Source organism: Musca vetustissima, unplaced genomic scaffold (genome assembly GCF_032173495.1).
Source record: "Musca vetustissima isolate MV318-11 ecotype Yass unplaced genomic scaffold, APGP_CSIRO_Mvet_v1 utg18572, whole genome shotgun sequence".
NCBI lineage: Eukaryota > Metazoa > Arthropoda > Insecta > Diptera > Muscidae > Musca > Musca vetustissima.
This window is the reverse complement of record NW_026882156.1, coordinates 101,549-125,219: the sequence shown is the minus strand read 5'-3', so window position 1 is coordinate 125,219 and position 23,671 is coordinate 101,549. Positions and strand designations below refer to the sequence as shown.

General features: G+C 32.9%; 1 protein-coding gene across 1 annotated transcript; it reads right to left on the bottom strand.

Annotated features, from left to right (window-relative positions):
• Positions 1–676: 676 nt before the first annotated feature.
• LOC133328384 (serine/threonine-protein kinase grp) lies at positions 677–17,876 on the bottom strand. Its single transcript, XM_061536954.1, has 5 exons — positions 17,849–17,876; positions 11,805–11,982; positions 11,210–11,352; positions 4,535–4,744; positions 677–1,347 (listed from the first exon to the last, which is right to left on the bottom strand). The coding sequence occupies exons 2-5, from the start codon at positions 11,966–11,968 to the stop codon at positions 683–685; spliced, it is 1,182 nt and encodes a 393-aa protein (XP_061392938.1). The 5' UTR covers positions 11,969–11,982; positions 17,849–17,876; the 3' UTR covers positions 677–682.
• Positions 17,877–23,671: the final 5,795 nt, after the last annotated feature.

Sequence of the window (23,671 nt, the reverse complement as noted above, 5' to 3'; positions counted from 1 at the left end):
CGACTTTTAAGTTTCTTGTGATCATTTGTGAGAACTACAACCTTGTTCTTTCTATAACTACTGATATATCTTCCTTTTTGTCTATAAAATACAACATTTTTGGTATTTATTTTATAAAGATATTAAAGGCTAAGAAATATGACTTTGAGGGTTTAATAGGAAAATGCCGTCTTATTTCCTTCAACTTCCCTGGTGTGGCATTTAAATTTCTGGTCATCTATAAATAATCTTTATCATCAGGGATATGATGTATATTTTAATTTATTTTTTCACGAATGGGAACCTAGCCACAAGGCCAAGATCGGTTCCAAAACCCACTGGACATCTACAAAGTTGAGAGGCTAAACAACACCGTTCTGATCGATAATGGTTTTGTCTTTAAAACCTTCTATAGAGACAATACATACATATATTCCCTTTCAGTAGCTCCACATTTTTATCTTTGTTTTTTTTATGATTTTATTTGCAATTTAAATTTTTATTGTAGAAACATCTAATAAATCAAACAAATTTCGGGAAAAAATTAACAATTCACATAGGAACAGAATAAGAATAGACAAAAAAAAAATCTTAAAAATAAATAGGAAATGAAAAAACAAAATACAAAAAAAACACATTTTCATCAAAAAGTATCTTCTTATTATTAAACACAGAAATAAAAAAAAAAACATCTTCCCCATTCTTAGGGTACACAATTAGTGGCAATTGCAATGGGCCATGTTACCGGTCCCTTTTGCACAATATCCTCCATCAACTGTTTGATTCGTATAAAACGCCGTTTAAATTCTAAACCACAACCTTTCGACAAACGGAAATCTAACAAAATTTTACCATCCATTTCAATGAGATGTGCCTTAAATACTAAATTCAGTTTCGACTTATCAATCGTACTGATGGTAACTACCAAATTATCTTCACATATTTTATAAGTATATCCGAGTTTTTCGATTGTGGCCACTAGTCGCTTTAGGGTGTCATCATGTCGCGTGGACACAAAGAATCTTGTCATACGTCTCACTAAACGTTGGAAGAGATTCTGTGATGCCGATTGTGTTTGATTCATTTGTGTACACAGCAGCAAATCGTCCAACATTGCCGGTTGTGAGAAACAGAAACCGAGACGATGTTCTCGTGCTGCTGCTGGTAAATTATCAGCTTCTTGTGGATTGGCAGGAGCCTCGAAATCATTACGGAATACTGGCAGTGGTTGTGAACAATAATTGCGTGATATTGAGTCGTCGAGATTGTTACTGCCACTATGATTGCTGGACATTTGGCGGGGTCGTTTGGCTTTCGGTGAACGTATCTCTAAGGCAGCGGCGGAATCGACCAGGTCACGGGCACGATCTGTAGGAGAGAAAAGAAATATTAGAAATTGTTTTTGAATTTTTATTGATTATTTATTTATTTTTTTTTTTTTGAAATACAAAATATCACAATTGGCAATTAAATTAAATAAAAAATGATGAACATAAAACGCAAAAATCATTTGGTTTTTGGTAATAAAGCTCTATGGAATCTAAAGTTTTTCGAAAACAACCATACAGCTAAAATCACCAAAGATCAAATAATATGCAAACTCAAAATGTATAAAAGCACATAAACACATACACAAAAGCAAAATTAAAAATAAAAATCATATTTAACACAAAATTAAAAACTAAAGTTTAAATTAGAACTTTAAAATACAAATTTTTTAACAAAAAAATTATATTAGCTTATAACACGACTTTCTGGTTAGTAGTTCGACGATTTTTGTGTTTTTTTATATATTATATATCAGATCCTTTATAATGGTAGCAGATTGTCCACAGGGGCAACTTTCAGGTCATTAAAAATGTCGTTTATTAATCCGACACTCAAGGCGTCGTTTAAAATAAGCAATCAGTTAGTCCTGAGGATACACTTTTTAGAATTAAAGTTTTCAATAGAACAAATCTCTAGGATCCAGAGGACTATTTTTTACAAAATTAATTTTTATTGAAAAAGAAAGTGTCTTCGAGGGTGCCTATGACTGACTTCTGTGAAAAAAGTCCTCTAAATGTCCTTTTTATAAACAAATACTGTTATGGGTTCTGAGGACTGTTCGTTTGTAAATAAACGTATCATTTCGTCCCGAAGATACATTTTTTAATTTAATTTTCCAATAGAAAAGAATCCTCCATCACCTTGAGGACTATTTTTTGTTACAAATTTGTAACAAACCTCCGAGAAAAATGTTCTTTTTATAAAAAATGTATAAAAAGTACTGTCATGGATTCTGAGGACTGCTCTTTTTAAAAGAAGCATATCAGTTAGTGCTGATGATACATTCTTTAGAATTTAAATTTCCAATAGTAAAAATCCTCCAGAACAAATTTTCCTCAGGGTAAATGTTTTCTTACAAATTTATTTTTTATAAAAAGAATAATCTTCTGAAGTACTATAAACAAGTTTTCACTGTTCACAGAATAAAATATCCTGAGAAAAAATATGTCCCCGAGGGGCCTTCTATGACTGACCTCGGAGAAAAATGTCCCCTTAATGTCCGTTTTATAAAAAAATACTGTCATGGATTCTGAGGACTGTCCGTTTAAAAAAAACCTATCAGTTAGTTGTGAGGATACACTTTTTATAATTAAAGTCTTCAATGGAAAAAAATCTCTAGGAGATCCTGAGGACTATTTTTTAACAAAATCAATTTTGTATAGAAAGTAAAATCCTTCCGTAGGTCGTGAGGACTATATACCACATTTCTTATTCACAGAAAAACATATTCTGAGGATATGAGGATGAGGAAAAAAATGTCTCCTCGAAGAAAAATGTCCTTTTTATAAAAAATACTGTCATGGGTTATTAGGACTGCTCGTTAAAAAAAACATATCAGTTAGTTCTGAGGGTATACTTTTTAGAATTGAAGGACTATTTTTTGACAAAATTGTTTTTTTTTTTTTTAAAGAAAAATTCTCCGAAGGTCTTCATAAACAGTTTCACAAATTCTTCTAGGGTCCTTAGGTCTGAACATTTCCAATGTCTGTCTAAGGATAGATTTTTATCGAAACCTGTGAACTGACAGGACTACCTAAATATTGATAAATTCGTCCAGCAGTACTGGGGATTAATTTCTTATAGAAAAAAATACTATAGTGAACTTGGCGATTGATTTTTATAGAAACGAGGACTAAAATTATTAAAAATACCTCCGATTTTTCTTATAGGACAATCTAAGGATAGATGAAGTCTGTGGATTGATTTTTTATACAAAACAAAAAAAAAAATATCCGGGTGAACTTAGCGATTGATTTTTTAGAAACGATTTCCCAACGACTAACCTCCTATTAAAAAAACTCAACTTTTTCCGAGGTCTGATAGAACAACCTAAGGATTTAAAAATTCGTCTAGTGGTCCTGCGAATTGATTTTTTAATATAAACAAAGGTCTAATCTTCCATTAAAAAATATATCTCCTCATTTTTTGAGGTCTGATAGAATAACCTAAAAAATTTGGCGATTAATTTTTTTGAAAAGGCTTTCCTGAGAAAAAAAATACTTCCGAGTTTTCTGAGATCTAATTTTCCTCACAGAAAAAAGTGTAGATTTATCTGGATAATTTTTTTAAAGAAAATAAACCCAAAGTATTCTGAGGACTTCTTCTGTTCAATATGAAAATGTTCATGCAAGGATTTTTTAAACATGTGATCTTCGGGATTATTCTTGTTTTTTTATAACAAAATTATTCCTCAAATCTTAGGGTCTTTGAGAGTTGATTGAATCTTAAGGGACTCTAAGAATTTCTTTCTATACAGAATATTTTTTCCGTTTCGCCGTGTGAATTGATTTTATATTAAAACATTCTCAAATAATCCTGAGCCTTTTTGTTATGAGGCTTACATTTATAACATAGAAATAGTTTGTCTTCTGAAAATTTTAAAATATTTTATTTAAATTGAATTTTAATGGAATAATTTTTCTATAAAAAGAGGATTCAAGTAGCTCTGTAAAAAACAATCCTTCGTCTATGGCTGACAATTGAATTTCATTCTTATTCTGACTGGTTTTTTGGATCTTTTATTTATAAGAATTAAATTAAATGATGTTCCGACAACTTTTCACAAAATCGTATTTTTATTTCTTTTTTTTCGCAGATTTGGCGCATTTTCAATGCTTTGGTAATCTAGCTTTATGAAGGTATCAAATCTATCATACAGCTAAAGCGCCAAAGCTATGATAAGATGCGCATTTCTTTTAAAAACAAATATCTGTTGATTAGTAATTAAAAAGTAATTCACATTTTTTTCTACAAAATTAAATCGGAATCTGTGAAAACGTTAGGCCAGGTACAAAGTGAATCCCAGAATATTTTAAAATAACATTGAGAGTCACTAAGTACCTGAACAAAAGTTTTCCCACAACAACGGTAACGAAACTCAGTTTAATAGCTTTAGCAAAATAACAACCACAATCACTGATAATTGATCACCACTGATTACAATCATTGATATTTTCACTCGAATCCACTAAATAAAAAAATTAAAAAAAAAATCTCCATTGCTTACCATTATCAGCAAATTCCATGTGACACCATTTGTGGGCCATAATTTTCTCCAATGTCAAACGATGGCTAGGATTAGTGGCCAGCACTTTGCGCAATAGGGAAATAGCCAATGTATCCAATTTACTCCAGGGTGTTTGGGTGGACCAACGATCATTATCCTTCCAATTGATGAATTCTTGGCATTGCACCGAAGGTTCATCCCAGGGTAATTCTAAATTGAAAAAGGAAACAAAATATTAATAATGTATACAAAAAGCCTCAACATTGATTATTTTAATGGTTTCGATATTCTATATATGTGGCAATTGCAGGGCGGTGATGACGTCCATGGTGGTTATAATTTATAATGTTATTTTTTTGCTTCATTTTAATGGTGCAGTTTTTTTATTTTTGGGTGGTGGCGGCAAGCAATTTAAGCTGGAGCTTTGGTATAAAAGCTTTAGATGATATTTAAAAATTATTTTCCAAACAAGAAAATCTACAGCTAGAATACCAAAGAAACAGCAAAAATGAATTTGAAATGTAAAAAAACCAAAAAAATAATAAATAGACATAAATTGTAATGGTGGTGATTTGCTTTAATTTAAATTTATATTTTGTTTTATATTGTATTGCTTATATTTTATTTATTTTGTGATTTGGCTGGCGATTCCATATATTGGTGATAATAACAATGACAGTAGTGACACACACACAATGATAATATATAAAATAATGAAAATATTTATAAATAATAACACAAGTTTAAATAAGTTTTTAATACTAAAGAAAATTATAAACACTTATATATGATATAATGATATATTTAAATAATCGGACACTAAAAAAGGAAAGGCTAGATATCCTTTATGATGTCCAGTTTCTGGGAATGTTAAATTGATTTTTTTGTTCTAAAACTTAGTTTGGTTATATTTTTAAAACTTTTCAATAAAAAGATTTAATTTTTTTAAATGACCCAAAAAAAAAAAAAAATCCAAACGAAAATTCAAACTTAAGCACCGCTGTTGATTTTTTAATATTTTTTATGAAAGAGTTAATTTTCTATACGAAAGATTCTATAAAAAATCCATGAGGCCTCTTCGCCTGTTTTTATAAAAAGCAATCGAATCCTTAGGACTTATTCTGATTTTTTGGAATATTTATCAAACATTTAATAAATCTTCTTAGATAAAAATGCCGCATATCTTTGGGTATTATTAACATAAATGTAATTAGATAAATTGATTATCATTCCTAGGAATAATTTAGCCAGTAGTCCTTATAATAAGATATAGTCCTTATGTAAAGATATAGAACCACTCTAAAATATTCAAGATCTCCAGGGGATTGCCTTTTTAAAAACATTTATCAATGGGATATATTTATCGAAGATAGAAACAAAAATCTTCAGATGGTCCTGGAGAAGGTTTTCTATAGAAATATATTACAGTTTGTGCAGAGTTTGGATTCAATTGAAAAACAAAATAAATAAATTTAAACTGAATAATGGTTTTTTATCAGTCACCATTTTGTGGAGGATATATTAAATGTGTCACTAAATGTTCAACACCTCGGAAAGTCGTTGGAGACCCCATAGAGCTTTTGATAAAATTTTGTTTCAATCGCCAGATATAGCTGTACCCCCATTATTCAGTATTTTGGGCACTTGTCTAAACAAATTGACTGTATTTTGGGGTCTAATTGGAAAACAAATCTTCATATAAAAAATGTTCACCATGTTGACCAATTTTTAGGTTAGTCCCCATATAATAAAACCTTTTATATTTCGGTAATTTGGGCAGGTTTCTCATTGGGTATAAAATCTACCAATAAAAAATTATCACTTTCTACCACACTCACATTACGGTACCTCCCAAATTTTAATATTTTTAGGGCTTTGAGCAGGTTTTATATTTATACCCTCCACAACTATGTTGTCAGGGTATTATAGCTTTTTGCAGCCCCAAGAAATATTAGTCCTAGACCCACCTTTAAGTATACCGATCGTCATATCTCGACTAGCTGAGTCGATCTAGACATGTGTGTCCGTCCGTCTGTCCATTATAATTTGTAAACACGATACAGGCCACAGTTATGGACCAATCTTTACGAAATTTTGCATGTAGGATGGGTTCTGCCCAATGAAGACCCCTATTGTTTTTTGGAAAAGATCGGTTAATATTTAGGGGATGAAATGGACCAAATACTTAATTTTTGTCGGTTTTTCTGGTCGCTCCAGAGGCCGCAATCATGGCCCAAACATAGCGAATTTTTGCATGGAGAAGGGGATCGGGCCAAAGAATAAGCATGCCTGTTTGGATAAAGATCGGTCAATATTTAGCGCGTCAAATGGACCCTGTCTTTTGTGTGAAAAATGACAAAATTTGTATACTATAGCGTATATATTTACTCCTGAAGGACATAGACCCAAGAAGTTGATAGTATATCCAAGAGGAGTGGTTCACCTTTAAATTGATACCAATTATATGGTCATATGTACTCGGATGTGGGAGTTACACGTAAATATTTTCAGGAGCTTACGTATTCATATATTATTTAGTAACATATTACCACAATAAAGGGGGGAAATATAGCGCTCATCGCTTTGAAATTTTCCTTGAGGATCCTGGTATGGTCAAGGACAACGCCTATAATTTCCTGTGATGATCAGATAAAGTTTTGGGATGAAGTGGACTCAAAACTAAATTTTTTGTATTTTTTCGAGTCAATCTATAGGCCACAAGCCGAAAATCACAACACAACACACCGTGAAGTGAATCTGGACAAGTAATTAGAAGGGCTGTACAGAATATTGGGATATTCGAAAATATGTCAGTGTAAGGAAGATGTGCTGTGTGCAAATATCACGAAATATTGATCAGGCTCGAAATAAACATACGCACAAGTTAGAGTTCCGTGGTAGTTGTGTAGGGTATCATATGGTCGGCCCCGTCCGACTATACTGCTCCGCTCACTGGTTTGGATTATCATTGGGTAAACAATTTTTTTACTAAAAGCTTCCACATAACCGTTACCTCCCAAACTTTGGTATTTTGAGGGCAAGTTTTTTAACCAAAATGGCTCTAATTTGATTTTCATATAACGATAACCCCCCATTATTTGGTGTTTGGAGTATTTCAACCAAAATTTCTGTAATTCGGCATTCCGGGTTCTTCAATGGTGAAATAAGTCAATGCTTTGACATAGCTCGGTATTTTAGGGGTTTGTGAAAGGATTTTCTTCAAAAAATTTTCGATAAAGGAGCATGTTTTGATTTAACTCCCGCATAAAGGTCATAACCCATTTTCGGTATTTTAAAGGTCTTAGCCGCATTTCCAACCGAAGTGGCTGAACAAAAATGCAGAAAATTTTCAAAATAAGCCCATGTTATGATATAGCTTTCTCATAAGAAGGCTCCGTTCCAATTTCGGTATTTTGTACGCCTTAGCCGCATTTTCAAAGTGGTGGCTTTAATTTGGCATTCCGGGTTCTGAAACGTTATGCCGAAAATTATCCACCTTTTGGCATAAAAAGACCCGCACAATTTTCGAATTTTTTAGGAGTCTTAACAGCATTTTTCAACTGAAGTGGTTGTAATTTGGCATTCCGAGTTCACGTAGGTTCAAAACATCTTTGCAGAAGAATTACGATTTAGCATCAGTTGCAATGTTTCCTATGTATAAAGAAAGACCCCCCTATATTCGCCATTTAAGTTTGTCGAGGCTGTAAATTTTTATTCCAAACTTCTGCTCCATGAAACCCTTTTCTAAGAAAATACTCAACATAGATCCATGTTTTTACAAGGCTTCCGTATATATTAAAAAAAAACAAAAATTAAATATCAACACTCAAATAGGACTTCAGACACCAAGACAGACGGAGGAAGTTGTTGATTGCATGACAAAACATAATCGGTGTATTGATTATTTTTTAATTTTAATTCATAAGACATTTTGTGCAAATTTTTAATTATCCATTTTTTGATTTAACACATTTATGTGAGATATTTTTATTCTAAACATAAATCGTGACATGCAGGTGCTTTGGTAATAAACATTATTGAAAATAAATTATATTTAAAAAATAGTTTATTATTTCAAAGAAAATATTGAGATGTAAGAAGTGATATATTAAAGTGAAATTGTAATAAATGCATGAAATAGTACGAAAATTAGGCTGAAGATTAACATAGCCTAAAAATGATCGAAAGGAAAATATCTGAGGGATAATGTCTCTATAAGAAATAAGTAGAACTATTTTTATTGGCTTCTAGATCATTTTCATTATATATTTTAAGTAAGGTTATTATAATTTGAATTTGATATTTTCTAAATAATTTTTTTTAATATGCCTTACAAAATATTAAAATTATTTTCTAATAATCGTACATAAAATATATAATAAAAATTCTTTAGAAGCTAATGGAAATAGCTGTACATTATTCATGTTAATTTCATACAGAGATATTTAGAATTATCGTTAATAGACGATATATTAAAATGTGAGATTAATTAATTTAAAAGAATTCATAGAAAAAACGAATTATTCCAATGAAAAGTTATCGTTTATAAAATGTAATACGATACGATACGATGTAATACGATGCAAATCATTGTGATGCCAGATTTTAATTTTCTCTGTAGGAAATACGTATTCTACAGTTTCTTGGTTTCTTGAATATTATTATTACAAATTTCAAATTAGATTATTATAATTTAAATTTGGTATTTTTAATTTGCCCTAAATTGTCTTATAAAATATTAAATTTAATTTCTAATAATCTTGTATAAAAAATATAACAAAACCAGTGAGCGGAGCAGTATGGTCGGACGGGGCCGACCATACGATACCCTACGCAACTACCACGGAATTCTTTCTTTCTGCGGATTTTTATTACGAGCCTTGGTAATATTTCGTTATAGTTTCACCTTCTTGCCGTTTAGAGGTCAACAGCACCTCTTCCTTACTCGGACTTATTTTCCGAATATTCAATACAGCCCTTCTAATTACTTGCCCATATTCCCTTCACCGTGGGTTGTGTTGTGATGTTCGGCTTATAATTTTGGCCTATAGATTGAATCGAAAAAAAAAACGCAACAAAAATAAGTTTTCGGTCCACTTCATCCCGAAATTGTTATCTGATCATCACCGAAAAGTATAGTCGTTGTCCTTAACCATACCCGGATCCTCATGGAAAATTTCAACGCGATCAGCGCTACATTTCCCCCCTCTAGAGTGACAATGTGTTTCTAAATGATATACGTAAGCACCTGTAAATATTTAAGTGTAACTTCCACATCCGAGTACATACGACAATATAATTGGTATCAATTTAAAGGTCAACTACTCCTCTTGGATATACTATCAACTTCTCGGGCATATGTCCTTCAGGAGCAAGTATAAACGCCCCAGAATAAAAAAAATTGTAATTTTTCATACAAAAGTCAGGGTCCATTTGACCCTCCAAATATTGACAGATCTTTATCAAAACCTGCATGCTTATTCTTTGGCCCGATCCCCTTCTCCATTTAAAATTTCACGATGTTTGGATCATAATTGCGGCCTCCGGAGCGACCAGAAATTTCGACAAAAATTTAGTATTTGGTCCATTTCATCCCCTAAATATTAACCGATCTTTACCACAAACAATAGGGGTCTTCATTGGCCAGAACCCGTCCTACATGCAACATTTCGTGAAGATTGGTCCATAAATGTGGCCTGTATCGTGTTTACAAATTATAATGGACAGACGGACGGACACACACATGTCTAGATCGACTCAGCTAGTCGAGATATGACGATCGGTATACTTAAAGGTGGGTCTAGGACCAATATTTCGCGGCGTTACAACTTTTGGGCCTGCACAAAGCTATAATACCCTGACAACATAGTTGTGTAGGGTATTCATTTACAATTCTCGATAATAAAGTATGAGATTAATTATTGTTAAAGCACAATGGTTCCTATAACTAAATAATTTCTTCTTCGCCAATAGAAACCAAAAAAAACATTTTGAAGGAGAATACTTGTTATTTAGTTTTTATGGAAATTTTAAGCCATAAAAACTAAAAAACAAGTAGTCTCCTTCAAAATGTTTTTTTTGGTTTCTATTGGCGATTTAATTAAAACTTGAGAAACAACTTCTAACCTCAAAATGTTTTTAACTATTTCTTACAAAACTAAAAACAAAACAAACAAAAAAATTGATACAAATTCCTTTAAAATTTAACACTTTTATATAGAGAAATTCAAACAACAACAAAATAAATCAAAAACAACAACATAACACTTGAATATTCTCTCTTGAATGAAGTAACAACCGAACGATGCACTGTGTAGTGATGATGATGATAATGATACGACGCGCACACACATTATTTCTTTAGGATGTCATGCTGAAGAAAAGTTAATTGTTGAAGTTGGTGTGGTGTGATGGTTTAGCCAAGAAGGAGGAAGGAGTGAGCCTTACAGCCACGGCAACCAATCAACTATATATATTATGCCCACCACATCCAACCAAACAATCAACATCGGTGTAGAGTGGAGAGAAGTGATGGAAGTGCAAGTAGTAGTATAAGAAAAACATGAAGTTAGTTAATGAATGAAAAACGGAAAAGTTAAGTTGCAGAAAATGAGCCGCAAGCAGCTAACGTAGAAGATGTTGATGAGGATAATGTCAAGAAGGACAGACACATACCGCCAGCCAACATTGTTACCAAAATAATACCACATGACCAAATATCTGCGGGTTGTGCATGATATGGTTTTAGCAGGACCTCAGGGGCCACATAGGGCAGCGTGCCGCATCGTTTATCTAACAGACGTTCTTTGCCTTTGCATCTGAAATGAAGAAGAGGGAATTAGATTAAATTTGTTCAAATATTAAGTGTTTAGAAGAAGAAGAATAATCGATTACAGCAATTAAATTAAAGTATTGGATATTAAAAAAAATATAGTTTTGACTAGTTTTGGAAAAATATTGAACATTGATACTGAATGCAGTAAGAAAAGGACTAAGTATGGTGCGACCGACTATGTTGGTTATCAATTAGGCGATCCACATCTTTTCAGTACAATTACTTCTCAGAATAAATCATCATATATATTTTTTTAAATATTGAACATTTTTAATTATGAATCAACAACCTGTGACAATATTAATTTTAATTCTACTGTAATCGACAATTTCTTTCGACAATAATTTTATTTAATATACTTTATTTGTTATTATGATTTTGTTTTGAAATGTTCGTTTCATCACTTATGTTATAAATTGTAGTGTACCTAAATACCTAAACATGGTCGCCATTCCAAAATCGGATATTTTGATATTGTCATGTTCGTCTAGTAGTAGATTTTCTGGTTTCAAATCACGATGTGTAATGCCTCGCTGATGTAAATACTGCACCCCGGATAAGAGTTGGGTAAAATAGCGTTGAGCCTCATGCTGTGGCATACCGACATCAGGTTCTGCAAAGAAACATAAAAAGGATTAAATTAATTTTTGAAAATTTACAAAAAATTGGAAAATAAAAATATTAAAAAAATGTTAATAATGAGTAAAAAATCAACAATTAAAGAAAATAGTTTTTGCACCCTCCAAATTAAAACTTTCATGGCAATATTAATCGGAGGCCCCATTAAGTATATTCTTGATCTTAATAAAATCTATATAGATTTAGTTGTTGTTGTTGTAGCAGCCCTATTGCTTTTACACAACGGACTGAGATGACAGACGATGACCGATTAAGACTCGGGTCGTTTCGGATCATAATCCCCTCTGTCGTGGAAACGATATAGATTTAGTCCTGTCCGTCGTTTGAAATCATGATGAAACACGCAATATTCAGGAAAAAATGCTTTTTTGCACAGACATTGCTACTACTTCTAGGATATGTGGTATTGGGAATGGGATATATCGGTCCATGTTTGGTTATAGTCCATATACATAACAGCACACCCCAATGTTCGTTATTTTGGTCAGCGAATTGGCTGTAATTTGGTACATTGGTATCTCATTGGGTAGAAAAACTTCCTACTAAAAACTATCAAAATTGTTCCAATCTGAATAAAATCTATATATAGATGGGTTCCTGTTCATCTCTTGGAAGCACGATTAAACTCGCAATTTTCAGGAAAAAAGTTATTTGGAACAAAATTGCTACCATTCCTAGGATATTTGGTATTGAGAATGGGATATATCCGTCCATGTTTTGTTATAGCCTCCATATAACAGCACACCCCAATGTTCGTTATTTTGGTCATCGAATTGGCTGTAATTTGGTACTTTGGGATCTCATTGGGTAGAAAAACTTCCTAATTTGGCATTCAGGGGAATTCGAATTGGTTATTTTAACATCGATCCCATATTTTTAAGGTTTTAGCTGCATTTTACCATCGAAGAAATTGTAATATAAAATTTCGGGCTAAAATTTCAGAGGGTGATAAATATCTCTGTGGAACATAGGTCCATTTTTGACCTCATTTTCTATTTTTAAATAGCCACCATACATCAGTCCCTCTAAATTTTCGATATGTTTTCAAGAAAGGTTCTAGCTGTATTTCAGATTCTTCGAGGTTGCCAAACATCTTTCCAGCTTTAGAAGATTTTTAACCCATCTATAGACCGTAGAGGACTCCAAATCTTCTATAGAGAGTAGAATATCTCAAGAGTTTCAGATTTCTTCTATAGCAAAAAAAATGATCGACAGTAAATACCTGCAAGTTTTTTTTTTAGACAATGTAGGGCCTCCTCTAGGCCTTCAATACACAATGGAAGGTCGTTGATAGTAACTTGAACAACATTGCCGGTATGTTGTTCAGTTTTCTAACATGAGTGTCTGTAATTTGGAATTTTATTTTCTCAAAGCATAAATAATAATCTACTAGCAGACAATTTATAATGTCCTAGTCCTCATATAATGCTCCCGAACTAATAAAGGAATTTTGAATGCTCTGCCGATATTTTTTACTTTTCTCATAAACGAATTATTGTCCAGTTTAATTATAATTTAAAAATGGTTTAAGTGTTGAACACATTTTTAAAAATTGTCAAACAAGTGAAAGGATATTGAAAACTATCAAATTTTTGTATGAGTGTGTGTGTGTGAAATACTACAATAAAACGTTTATTACTTTCCTGCGTGTTGTCATATTTGAACAAAGGATAATTTTTTGTATGCCAATAATAAAAGCCATGCAATAACAACTAGGACGCCGACATGGGGAACCGGTTGGTGGTGGTGGTAATCGTAATTTTCTGCAAATAGCCAACAGTTTTTCAAACTACATACTTTGTGTAACATAACATCGAACTAGGTATGTGTGGTCTCACATTATACGCTTACAATGGTGTTAGGTTAAGCGAAAATTTGTGATGACCATTACGTAAAATTAAAATAGAAGGGCATGTGTTATAATTTAAAACACACAGTAGATATATGCCTTTTATAACGACTTATTGGTTTTAACAACGGTATACAAAAGTCCAGAAAAGGTGTAGAAATTGCTCTAAATTCCAAATGGGCAATTTTGGGTAAAATTTTCTGGTACTTAGAGAGACTCTATTTAAAACTAATGTTTTGGGGTAGATCTGAAGGCCCTTCAATTAAATTACTTTTCGATTTATCAAGGTGGTACAACTATATTTTCTGAATCACATCTGAAGTCCCCAAAATCTCTAATAAAAATCCAAATCGCCATCTCTAATGGAGTCATATTAACAAACTATCCTACCATCCATTCACATACATGATGCCACCAGCATCTACCACCTCCAACTCATCATGAAATTTGCCGAAATTTAATATAATTTTTAATTTGTTGTTTGGCTGCGTGTTATTACAAAATAGAATTTTTGTCGAATGTGGAAGGTCATGGCTGAAACTGAACAACTAACTAATAACATTTTTAGCAGATGTGTGTATGTGTGTGTTTTTTTATTTTTTGCATGGGCAGAAGAGAGAAAAATAGTTATTTTTAATTATTTTTGAAAACAACAAATGGTATTATTTTATCGTTATTAAGCAATTTAAAAATAGCAGAACGTAAAACAGAACAGAGATTGAAATAATTCGGTGAATGGTCTCAAATTTCACAATTTTTGCACACAAAGGTAATAAATGGGATGCAATTTGGAGGACATCAAATGCATTGATGGTCAATAAAATATAGAGAATATAAGACGCCTATGTATACGTCATCTATAGCAAATAGCTCTATAGCTAATAAAAATAATGGCAGAATTCAATATTTAGTATAGAAAAAGGTATAGAAGACCTCTAGGCCTTCTATAGACAATTAAAGCTCGTTAGGTCTTTTATAAAGACAAGAAAACGTCTAGGATCTTCCAACAATTTAGACAATTTTATGCATAGATGTTTGTCAGGAATGTTTGTCCCGGAACCTAGAATATCGAATTACAATCTATTTGGTTGGAAAATGCAGCTAAGATCTTCAAATGTTCGAATCATGGACCTATATCGAACATTTTCTGCACATATGTGTTTCATCCTCCATGAACCCTGATTGCCACATTACAGATATTTCGGTGAAGAAATGCGATTAAAAACTTCGAAATATCGAAAAAGAGACGGGTACTTTTTAATATGGGGATATTTAAAAACATGAATCTACATCGATAATCCCCTCCAATTATGCCTTTCATTATCCAAAAATTCTGGAATTCCAAAATTATAAAACCTTCGAAAAAGCGGGAACTTATATATGAGCAATATGTCAAAACACGGACCTACATTAAAGTGTGACTAAAATATTTAAAATACCGAAAATGGGTTTGAACCCTTATGTGGGGGCTATATCAAAACATGGACTTATATTGATAATTTTCTGTATATATGTTTGTTAGCGGTTCCTATATATGTCAAAACAATAGATAGGTCCTCTTTAGACAATTAATATTTTCTGCATAGTGATATGTCAGCTTCCAAAAACTCGGAATGCCAAATTACAGCCAAATTCGGTAGGAAAATGCGACTATCGCCATCATAATACCGAAAATAGAACGGTATTGTCAAATGGGGGCTACAGCAAAAAATGGGCCAATTTCCAATTGCAAACATCCTAGGACAAGTAGAAATGTTTATGTATAATTTCAAATATCTATCTCTATTATAAATATTGTGAGCTCTATCATGATTTCAATCGAAATAGAATTGTATACTGATCATCGGAACTTCCGATATTTCGAAACCCTAACGTTTCTGGTACCACTGGACGATTTTTTAACACATCTATGGACAATAGGGGATATTCAAGTCTTCTATAGAGATTTTTTATAAAGCCAATAGATGACCAACAATAAATACTTGCAAGATTTCTATAGGTAATGTAGGGCTTCTAGGTCTTCAGATTTCTTCTATAGCAAAAAATGACGACAAGTTTTCTATAGACAACGTAGGCCCTACGTAGGTTTTCAATACTCAATAGAAGAGTTCTAGGTCTTCTCCGATGATTGGTATCAAAAACGCAAAACATGTTAAATTAGGCTCTAAAACAATTATATTTCGATCTATATTCCGAATCACATCTGACATCCCCAAAATCTCTAATAAAAAGAATAAAGAATATGGTTGACCTTATTAAAAAATTTCGAAACCTCAAAGGTTATCATACCTGTATAGACAGTGGAGGACCTTCAAGTCTTCTATAGAGAGTAAAAAACCTCAAGACCTTCAGATTTCTTTTATAGCAAATAGATGACTGACAATAAATATCTTCATGTTTTCTGTAAGCAATGTGGGGCATCAATACACAATAGAAGAATTCTAGGACGTCTAAAGCAATTAAATTTCGATCTATCAAGGTTGGTGGTGCAACTTTACTACGAATCACATCTGAAATCCCCAAAATATAGAATACAAATCCAAATCGCCACTACTACTGGTATGCTAACTGCAGAAATTTTTAACTGAATTTTAACTGATCTTCTCTTCTATAGAGAAACAAATTAATAGAAATAACTGAAGGTATCTGGTATTCTATAGACAATGTAAGACTCCTGGTCTTCTGAAGACTTCATCCTCTAGGTGGATATTTTAATATACCGCTAGATTTTATATAGGAAATATTAGATCCTTAGGTTCTTATATATTAAATAATACCTATATTATTATAGAGGATTGGGTCTTAAGACATTAAAACCTCTAACTTTTCTAGACCAATAAAAGACTTCTTGACAATATAACATCTCTAGGTCTTCAGTTCGTCTTAGACAGTAGAGTTCTTGGTCTAGTGTTGACAAGCTGTCTCTAACTATGGATATCTAGGTCTGCTATAGTCAAAATATGACCTATATGTATTCTGTAGAATATAGAAGACGCCCATGTAGTCTGTTGTCCTGAAAAAACCTCTCAATTTTATGTAGATTATAATACCAAGAGGTCTATGGGTCTGGTGACCACAAACGATCTCCAGGATATCTGTAGACTATGTAAGCTATCTCTAACTATGGATATCTAGGTCTGCTATAATCAAAATATGACCTATATGTATTCTGTAGAATATAGAAGACGCCCATGTGTTCTGTTGACTTGATAAGACCTCTCAATTTTATGTAGATTATAATACCCAGAGGTCTATGGGTCTGGTGACCACAAACGATTATATGTATATCCTAACTATGGATATCTAGGTCTGCTATAGTCAAAATATGACAATAAATGTGTTGACTTGTAGATTTTATATGGACCACAAGGTTTTTAGGCAATAACACCTCTAGGCAATATAAGATCTTTATGCCTTCTGTTCGTTTTATATAGTAGAAGACATCTAAGTGCGGTGTTGGTAAAATAATACCTCAAGGCCTTCAAAACCATCCATGGGTTTTAATGGCCAGAAAATACCTCTAGGTGTTTTGTAAAGTATACAAGCTATCGTTAGCCTTTACACAAAATAAGACCTCTACTATAGACATATAGACATTTTATAGGCAAAATATTACCTCTAGGTCTTCTGTGGCTTGTAGAAAGCATCTAAATGTTCAGTAGACCTCCATGGGTTCTGTTGGCCAGAAAAATACCTCTAGGTGTTTCTAGTCTTTAGAACACCTGTAGAACCTTCTATAGGCAATGCAAGACCTCTATTGTTTCTGTAGACAACAGAATACACATAGATGTTGTCTTTTATAGGCAGTTGGAGACCCAGTACATCTTCTTTATATACCAAAATAGGCCTGTGTATTTTTATGTTCTTCGAAAATTATCTACTTGCAAAGGGTTTCACTGTCCACCTTCATCAACTAATCACAAACAGAAGGCACTACAAACTGAAATGGCAATAAAAAAGGAACAAAATTTTGAAATTAAAAAATACAAACCATTTTATGGATAATTTATTAACGCCATTATGTACGTCACATGCAGAGAACCGAGTGGTGGTCGGTCGAACATCAACGACAATGTCAAATAAAACCGAACCAGCAAGGACCAAAAACATGTTGAGAGGCTGGTTTTGTTAAATAATTCAAAACCCCGTTTTCTCTTTCCAGATTTATTAATTTTTATTTAAATAAATCAAATAAAAAAGTCAGCAACAGAAAAGTGTCAGCAATTTTATAGCCCAGGATGTTACACCAAGAATTTGTCAAAAAAGGTTAACAAATAAACTTCCGGCTGTTAAAACTTGCACAACTATCAACACAAATTATTTAAATTATTTGTAAAGAGGTTAACACTTTATTCCTTTCTTCGATTTTATTTATTTTTTGTTTAAAATTTAAATTTATTTCCGCAACACTAAACAAAATACGAATTGGCTGGATGGTTGGTTGGCTGCTGTAGGAACCCGTTTAAGATGAACGTTGAAAATCAACTAAATCGGCTGCTGTGATTCAAATACTTAAATGAAGAGGACCGAAATTCCAAAGGGAGAACAGACCAACCAAAAAAAGAACAACAACAACAAGAAGAGGACCGAATACAAGGTCATTGTCGTAAAAAGGATCATAAAACAGGTAAGTAAGACGAAGAGCAGGAGGACGAACGAAAAAAACCGGCTTATGAAAGGATGATTTAGAATGATTATACAATGAACAACTACCCCTACAACTACCGCACCACCGAACACTACAACTACTACACGGACACACAATCTTATGGATATCCTGTGTGCCTGGATAAATACACAAAATCTGAAAAACCTGTTTCACAGTAAATTAAAAGAAAATATTTTAGTGTTTTTTCTTTTTTGGTTTATTGTTGGACAGGTTAAAATGGACCAGCAGAAATAATAATATAGAATACAACAACAACTACAATGTTATATTCTCAGAGAGACCCATGCACACAACAGCAACCTACATAGTTAGATGGGCCAGCTGATAGCAGACAGATTGAGGTAAATTGTCCATCTTCTTTTCAAATGTCGAAAACATGTTCTTAATTATAATAATGGTATGTTGGTTGTAGTTGTAGTAGCAACCTGAATGTGTATTGGTATTTTGGGAAATTGCCATCAAACACAAGTCTAAGAGCGGGAAAAATTGTAAAATTTTCTTTAGAAAGTATTAAAATTATTTTTTGATCTGCCTATATTTTGGAAGAAAATAATCTTTATTATTAAAAAACTAAAATGCCTCTAGGTCTTCAGCGGATAATAGAGAACCCAGGTCTTCTACAGATAATGGCAAATTTATAGGTTTTATATAGAAAATACAGGGCGTATAGGTTTTCAATAATTACTAGAATTTCTTTTGGTTTAGTATTCTAGACCTAGAGGTCTTCTACAAACAATGTAGGCCTATAGATGTAATATGTGCAATAGATGACCTCGGGGCTTTATGTAATTGATAGAAGTCTGGTAGATCTTTAAAAGATCGCCTATGACCTCTGAGTCTTCTATAGACCACAAAAGACCTCTAGGTCTTATATAGACAACATAGGACTTTTTCGACTGGTATAGAGAACATACAAGGCGTAGGACTCCATAGACCCCAGATGATTTCCAGGTCGTATTTACATCACAACGACATTTAGTTCTCCTTTAGAAGAACTCCAAGACTTATATAAACAACGAAATACCTCTATAATCAATTGAAGACTAGGATGACCTATACGTATCCTCTTAACAATAGAAAACTTCAGGGGCTTCAATAGACAACAGAAGGCCTCTAGGTATTTTTTAGCCGTATAGGACCTCTTGGGTATTTATTAAAAATAGAAGACCATGAGATATTTTATTTACCTTTTAATCGCAGAAGACATATAGGTCTTCTAATAACCATAGAAGACCTCTAGGGTATCCGTAGAAACAACAACCAGTAAAACCCCGCAATATCCTCCGTAGAAAACGTTAAGGCCATCTACAGACAATAGAAGACCTCTAAGACTTTTATAGACATCGAACCGTAGATCCGCTAATAACAACATCAGAATTTATTATAGAATATTTCACCTATTAAACGGTGAAGACTCCTAAATCTTATATTAATCATGGAAGACGTCTAGATCTTCTATTAATCATAGTAGGAATCTATGGTATTGTATAAAAAATGCAAACTTCTAGGTTTAGAAGCAATATAAAATCTCGAGGTCTTCTATAAACCCTCTGGTATTTTTATAAACCATTGAAGATCTCCAGGAACTTTAAAAGCAATACAGCACCTACTGGTCTAACTCTAGGCCTTCTATTAACCATAGAGAAGACCTGTAGATCTAATACAATAAAGAAGCTCTGTGTCTTCTACACAAACATCTTCAACTGCCTTCTCAAGATCTCAGGGTATTCGATAGACTATAGATCCGCAGAAGTCCTCTTGGTCCTCTACTAATAATAGATTACCTCTAGATCTCCTATTAAGCATTGATGACCTGTACATCTTATAATCCAATAGAAGTCCTCCTATTAATCATATAGACATCAGAATCTAGGTTTTCTATTTGCTTCAATTTCTGGGGCTTCAATACACGAGTATGGTGATTTTATAGGTAATCGAATAAATTAACGCCTCCTAGACATTTAGGTATTCTATAAAATACAGAAGGCCTCTGTGCTCTCTAGGTCTTCCATTAACATATATGAGCTCTTTATCTTCCACACAAACATCTTCAACTGCCTCCTCAAGACCTCAGGATATTCGATAGACTTTGGAACTCATGATATTCTAAAGATCTCAAAGTTCTTTATTGAAACGTCTCTTATTGTATTCTATAGACCTCAGGGTATTCTAAAAAATGACTTCTATTATATTCGTAAACAATATATGTTTTCTTTTATACAAAATAGAGGACAATAGAACACATCCAGGTCTTTCATATATAATATATGAGATCAGGAGTTGCTGCACAAACACCCTCTCAAGGCCTTAGGATTTTTGTATAGACTGTAGAAAATATAGATTTCTATTATCATTTGTAGACAGGATATTTTATAGAAAATTTGAAGGTCTTCAGAGGACAATATGTGAAATATGTACGTTCCTGTGACTTCTAGAGCCAGTAAAAACTCGATGAATTTTATTTAAATATAAGAGTCAGGATTTTCTACACAAACGTCTTCGATTGTCTTCTTAATTCCTTATGATCTTCTATAGACTGTAGAAGAACTCAGGACAATAGAAGATCTCAATGTTGTTTATAGAAACTTCTGTTATTGTATTATATATCTCGGATAATAAAAGGCTATCCTGGCCTTCCTAAGATAACATATAAAATGAGGATTCTCCCATTGTTTTCTCAAACCGTCAGGAACTTCTAACAGGATCGTTTAGATCATAGAAGATCCCAAAGTCTGTATTGTATAGACCTCAGTGTCTTCTCTAAAACTACTTATATTATCTTCTGTAGATAATAGAGCTCTTCAGGGTCTTCTATAGAAAATTGGAGGATCTTCAGTATTCAATATCGGCCTCAGAATTTTCTGAAGACCTCATGGTCTTCTATAGATAATGCAAATCCTCTGTAGACATACATAAACAATAGAAATCTAAAAGGCTTTCTTATTCAATATAAGAAATTTGGCCCTTTTTCTGTCCATTATATACTTCGGAAATTTCCGTATTAAATATAACATTTGAAGGCCCATTCGATAGTGTAGAGAAGAATCTGTGCATTTGGTTTTCAGGAAAGTCATTAACGGAAAAAATTCGGCTAAAAAGGTGCAGTAATAAATTATTTATATTATTATACACAAACAAGTGGCTGCCTAGCTGTTTGGTGGTGCTAAATGATGATTCTGTTTGTCCATGGACCACATAAGAGAGGCGGCAAATTGAGCAACAACACCAACTACTACATAAAACCAAATTTTAGTAATCGTATTTTCTTCTACGTCATTGTTAATTTTCATTAGTGACTAATTCTGACAGGAGGGCGAATGGTAGTAAGGGGTAACATTTGCGTGAGCGTGTAACATACGCATTCAGGTAGGTAGCAGTTGCACCTAACCTCCTAAAAAATCTGAAGCCGTAAACAAACCATGTGGGATATTAAAAATATAATTCGTGTAAAGGCCACCAAAAAAAGGTCTGGCATGACAAGAGATTTTTTGTTGTTTTTGTTCTTGCAGGTTATCTTGGTGACTATGCAAAAAAAAAACAATATTTTAAGGTTATCTTCTTGGTCATGGGGAGAGCTGTTAGTTTTATGGTCTTTATTGTACAAGATGTTGGTGTTTTTTAATTGTATTTATTTTCAGGATTCCCTACTACCTGTAATTTTAATGGATTTTTCCAGTTATTACAGGATGACTTAAGTGTAAATATTTTGGGAGGGAAAAACTACATGTGAGATTAGTATAGTCGATTTGTTTTTGGTAATTGTTACAATACAAAATGTGATCGATTTCGGAGGAAAATCACAAGCACTTATTTTTATTAAATGGTACATAATGAACCCGTGGAAATTGGTTGATTGTTACAAAATCAAACCGACTTCATAGCAAATCTAGAACAAAAAATATATGATAACGATATTTGACTTATTTGAATTCGAAATACTTGCGTAAAATCGAATTGGGTAAACAATTATAAAAAACTTCACTTTTTAGAGAATATTTCCAACAACAAAATATGAAAACTCAATAACAGATACTCTACAAACAATAAAAGTTCTCCTACAAATACCAGTGGGTCTTCTATAGACAATTCTAGACCTCAAAGTCATCTATAAAGATAAAAACCCTCGATTAGGGATAAGTAAATCGACTTTCGACTAATCGATTAATCGACTTTTTGCACTGAAAAGTCGAAGTCGACTTGTGGTCTATGAGAAAATCGTCTTTTCAAGATCGACTTCCGATTTTCTTCAAAAATATTAGTTTTTTTATCACATAGCTCAATTTGACCAAAAAATTCACTTTCCGGAACTTTACATTATCTGTTCAAAATAATTGATATAGAAAGTCAAATTTTTTAGTCGATTTTGCAGAAGTCAGTAAAAGTCGAAAATCGATTTTGAACAGTTTTGACAAAATCGAAAAGTCGACTTTTTAGTCAAAGGCAAAAATCGAAAAGTCTAAAGGTCGACTTTTTGGTCAGAGGCAAAAATCGAAAAGTCTAAAAGTCGACTTTTGTACTCGACTACGTATCCCTACCCTCGATGGCTTCCGTAGAAATAGGATATATATGGGTCATTTAATGGCAACAGACAGACGAAATCCAGGACGTCTATAGACAATAGAATAAGTCATGATCTTCTACTATCGTCTATAGTAATAAGAAGACATCAGGTTACTCTATAGACCGTAAATGATCACAGAGTCTTCTCTATACTATATTAAATTTCTATGTCTCCTATAAAACGACTTTTATTGCCTTTTGTAGACAATAGAAAATATCAGGATCTTCTACAGAAAATGGATGGCCTCAGGGTCTTTAGTGGAAGTAGCAGATCTCTGGGTCTTTTGTAGGCAATAGAACATTACCTTCCTTAGATAACATATGAGATCTACACAGACATCTTCTGTTGTCTTCTCAAGTCCTCATGATTCTATCTCTATAAAACAACGACGACGATAGAGGTGCTCAGGAACTTATATAAAAAGTAGAAGGCCTCAGGGTCTTCTGTGTGCAATAGAAGACTTCTATCCCTTTCTTAACTTCACACTTTCAAGCCTTCTATAGACAATAGAACATTTCCAGGTCATCCATACATAATTAGGATGATATCAAGAGTTGCTAGACAAAAATCTTCTGTTGTCTTCT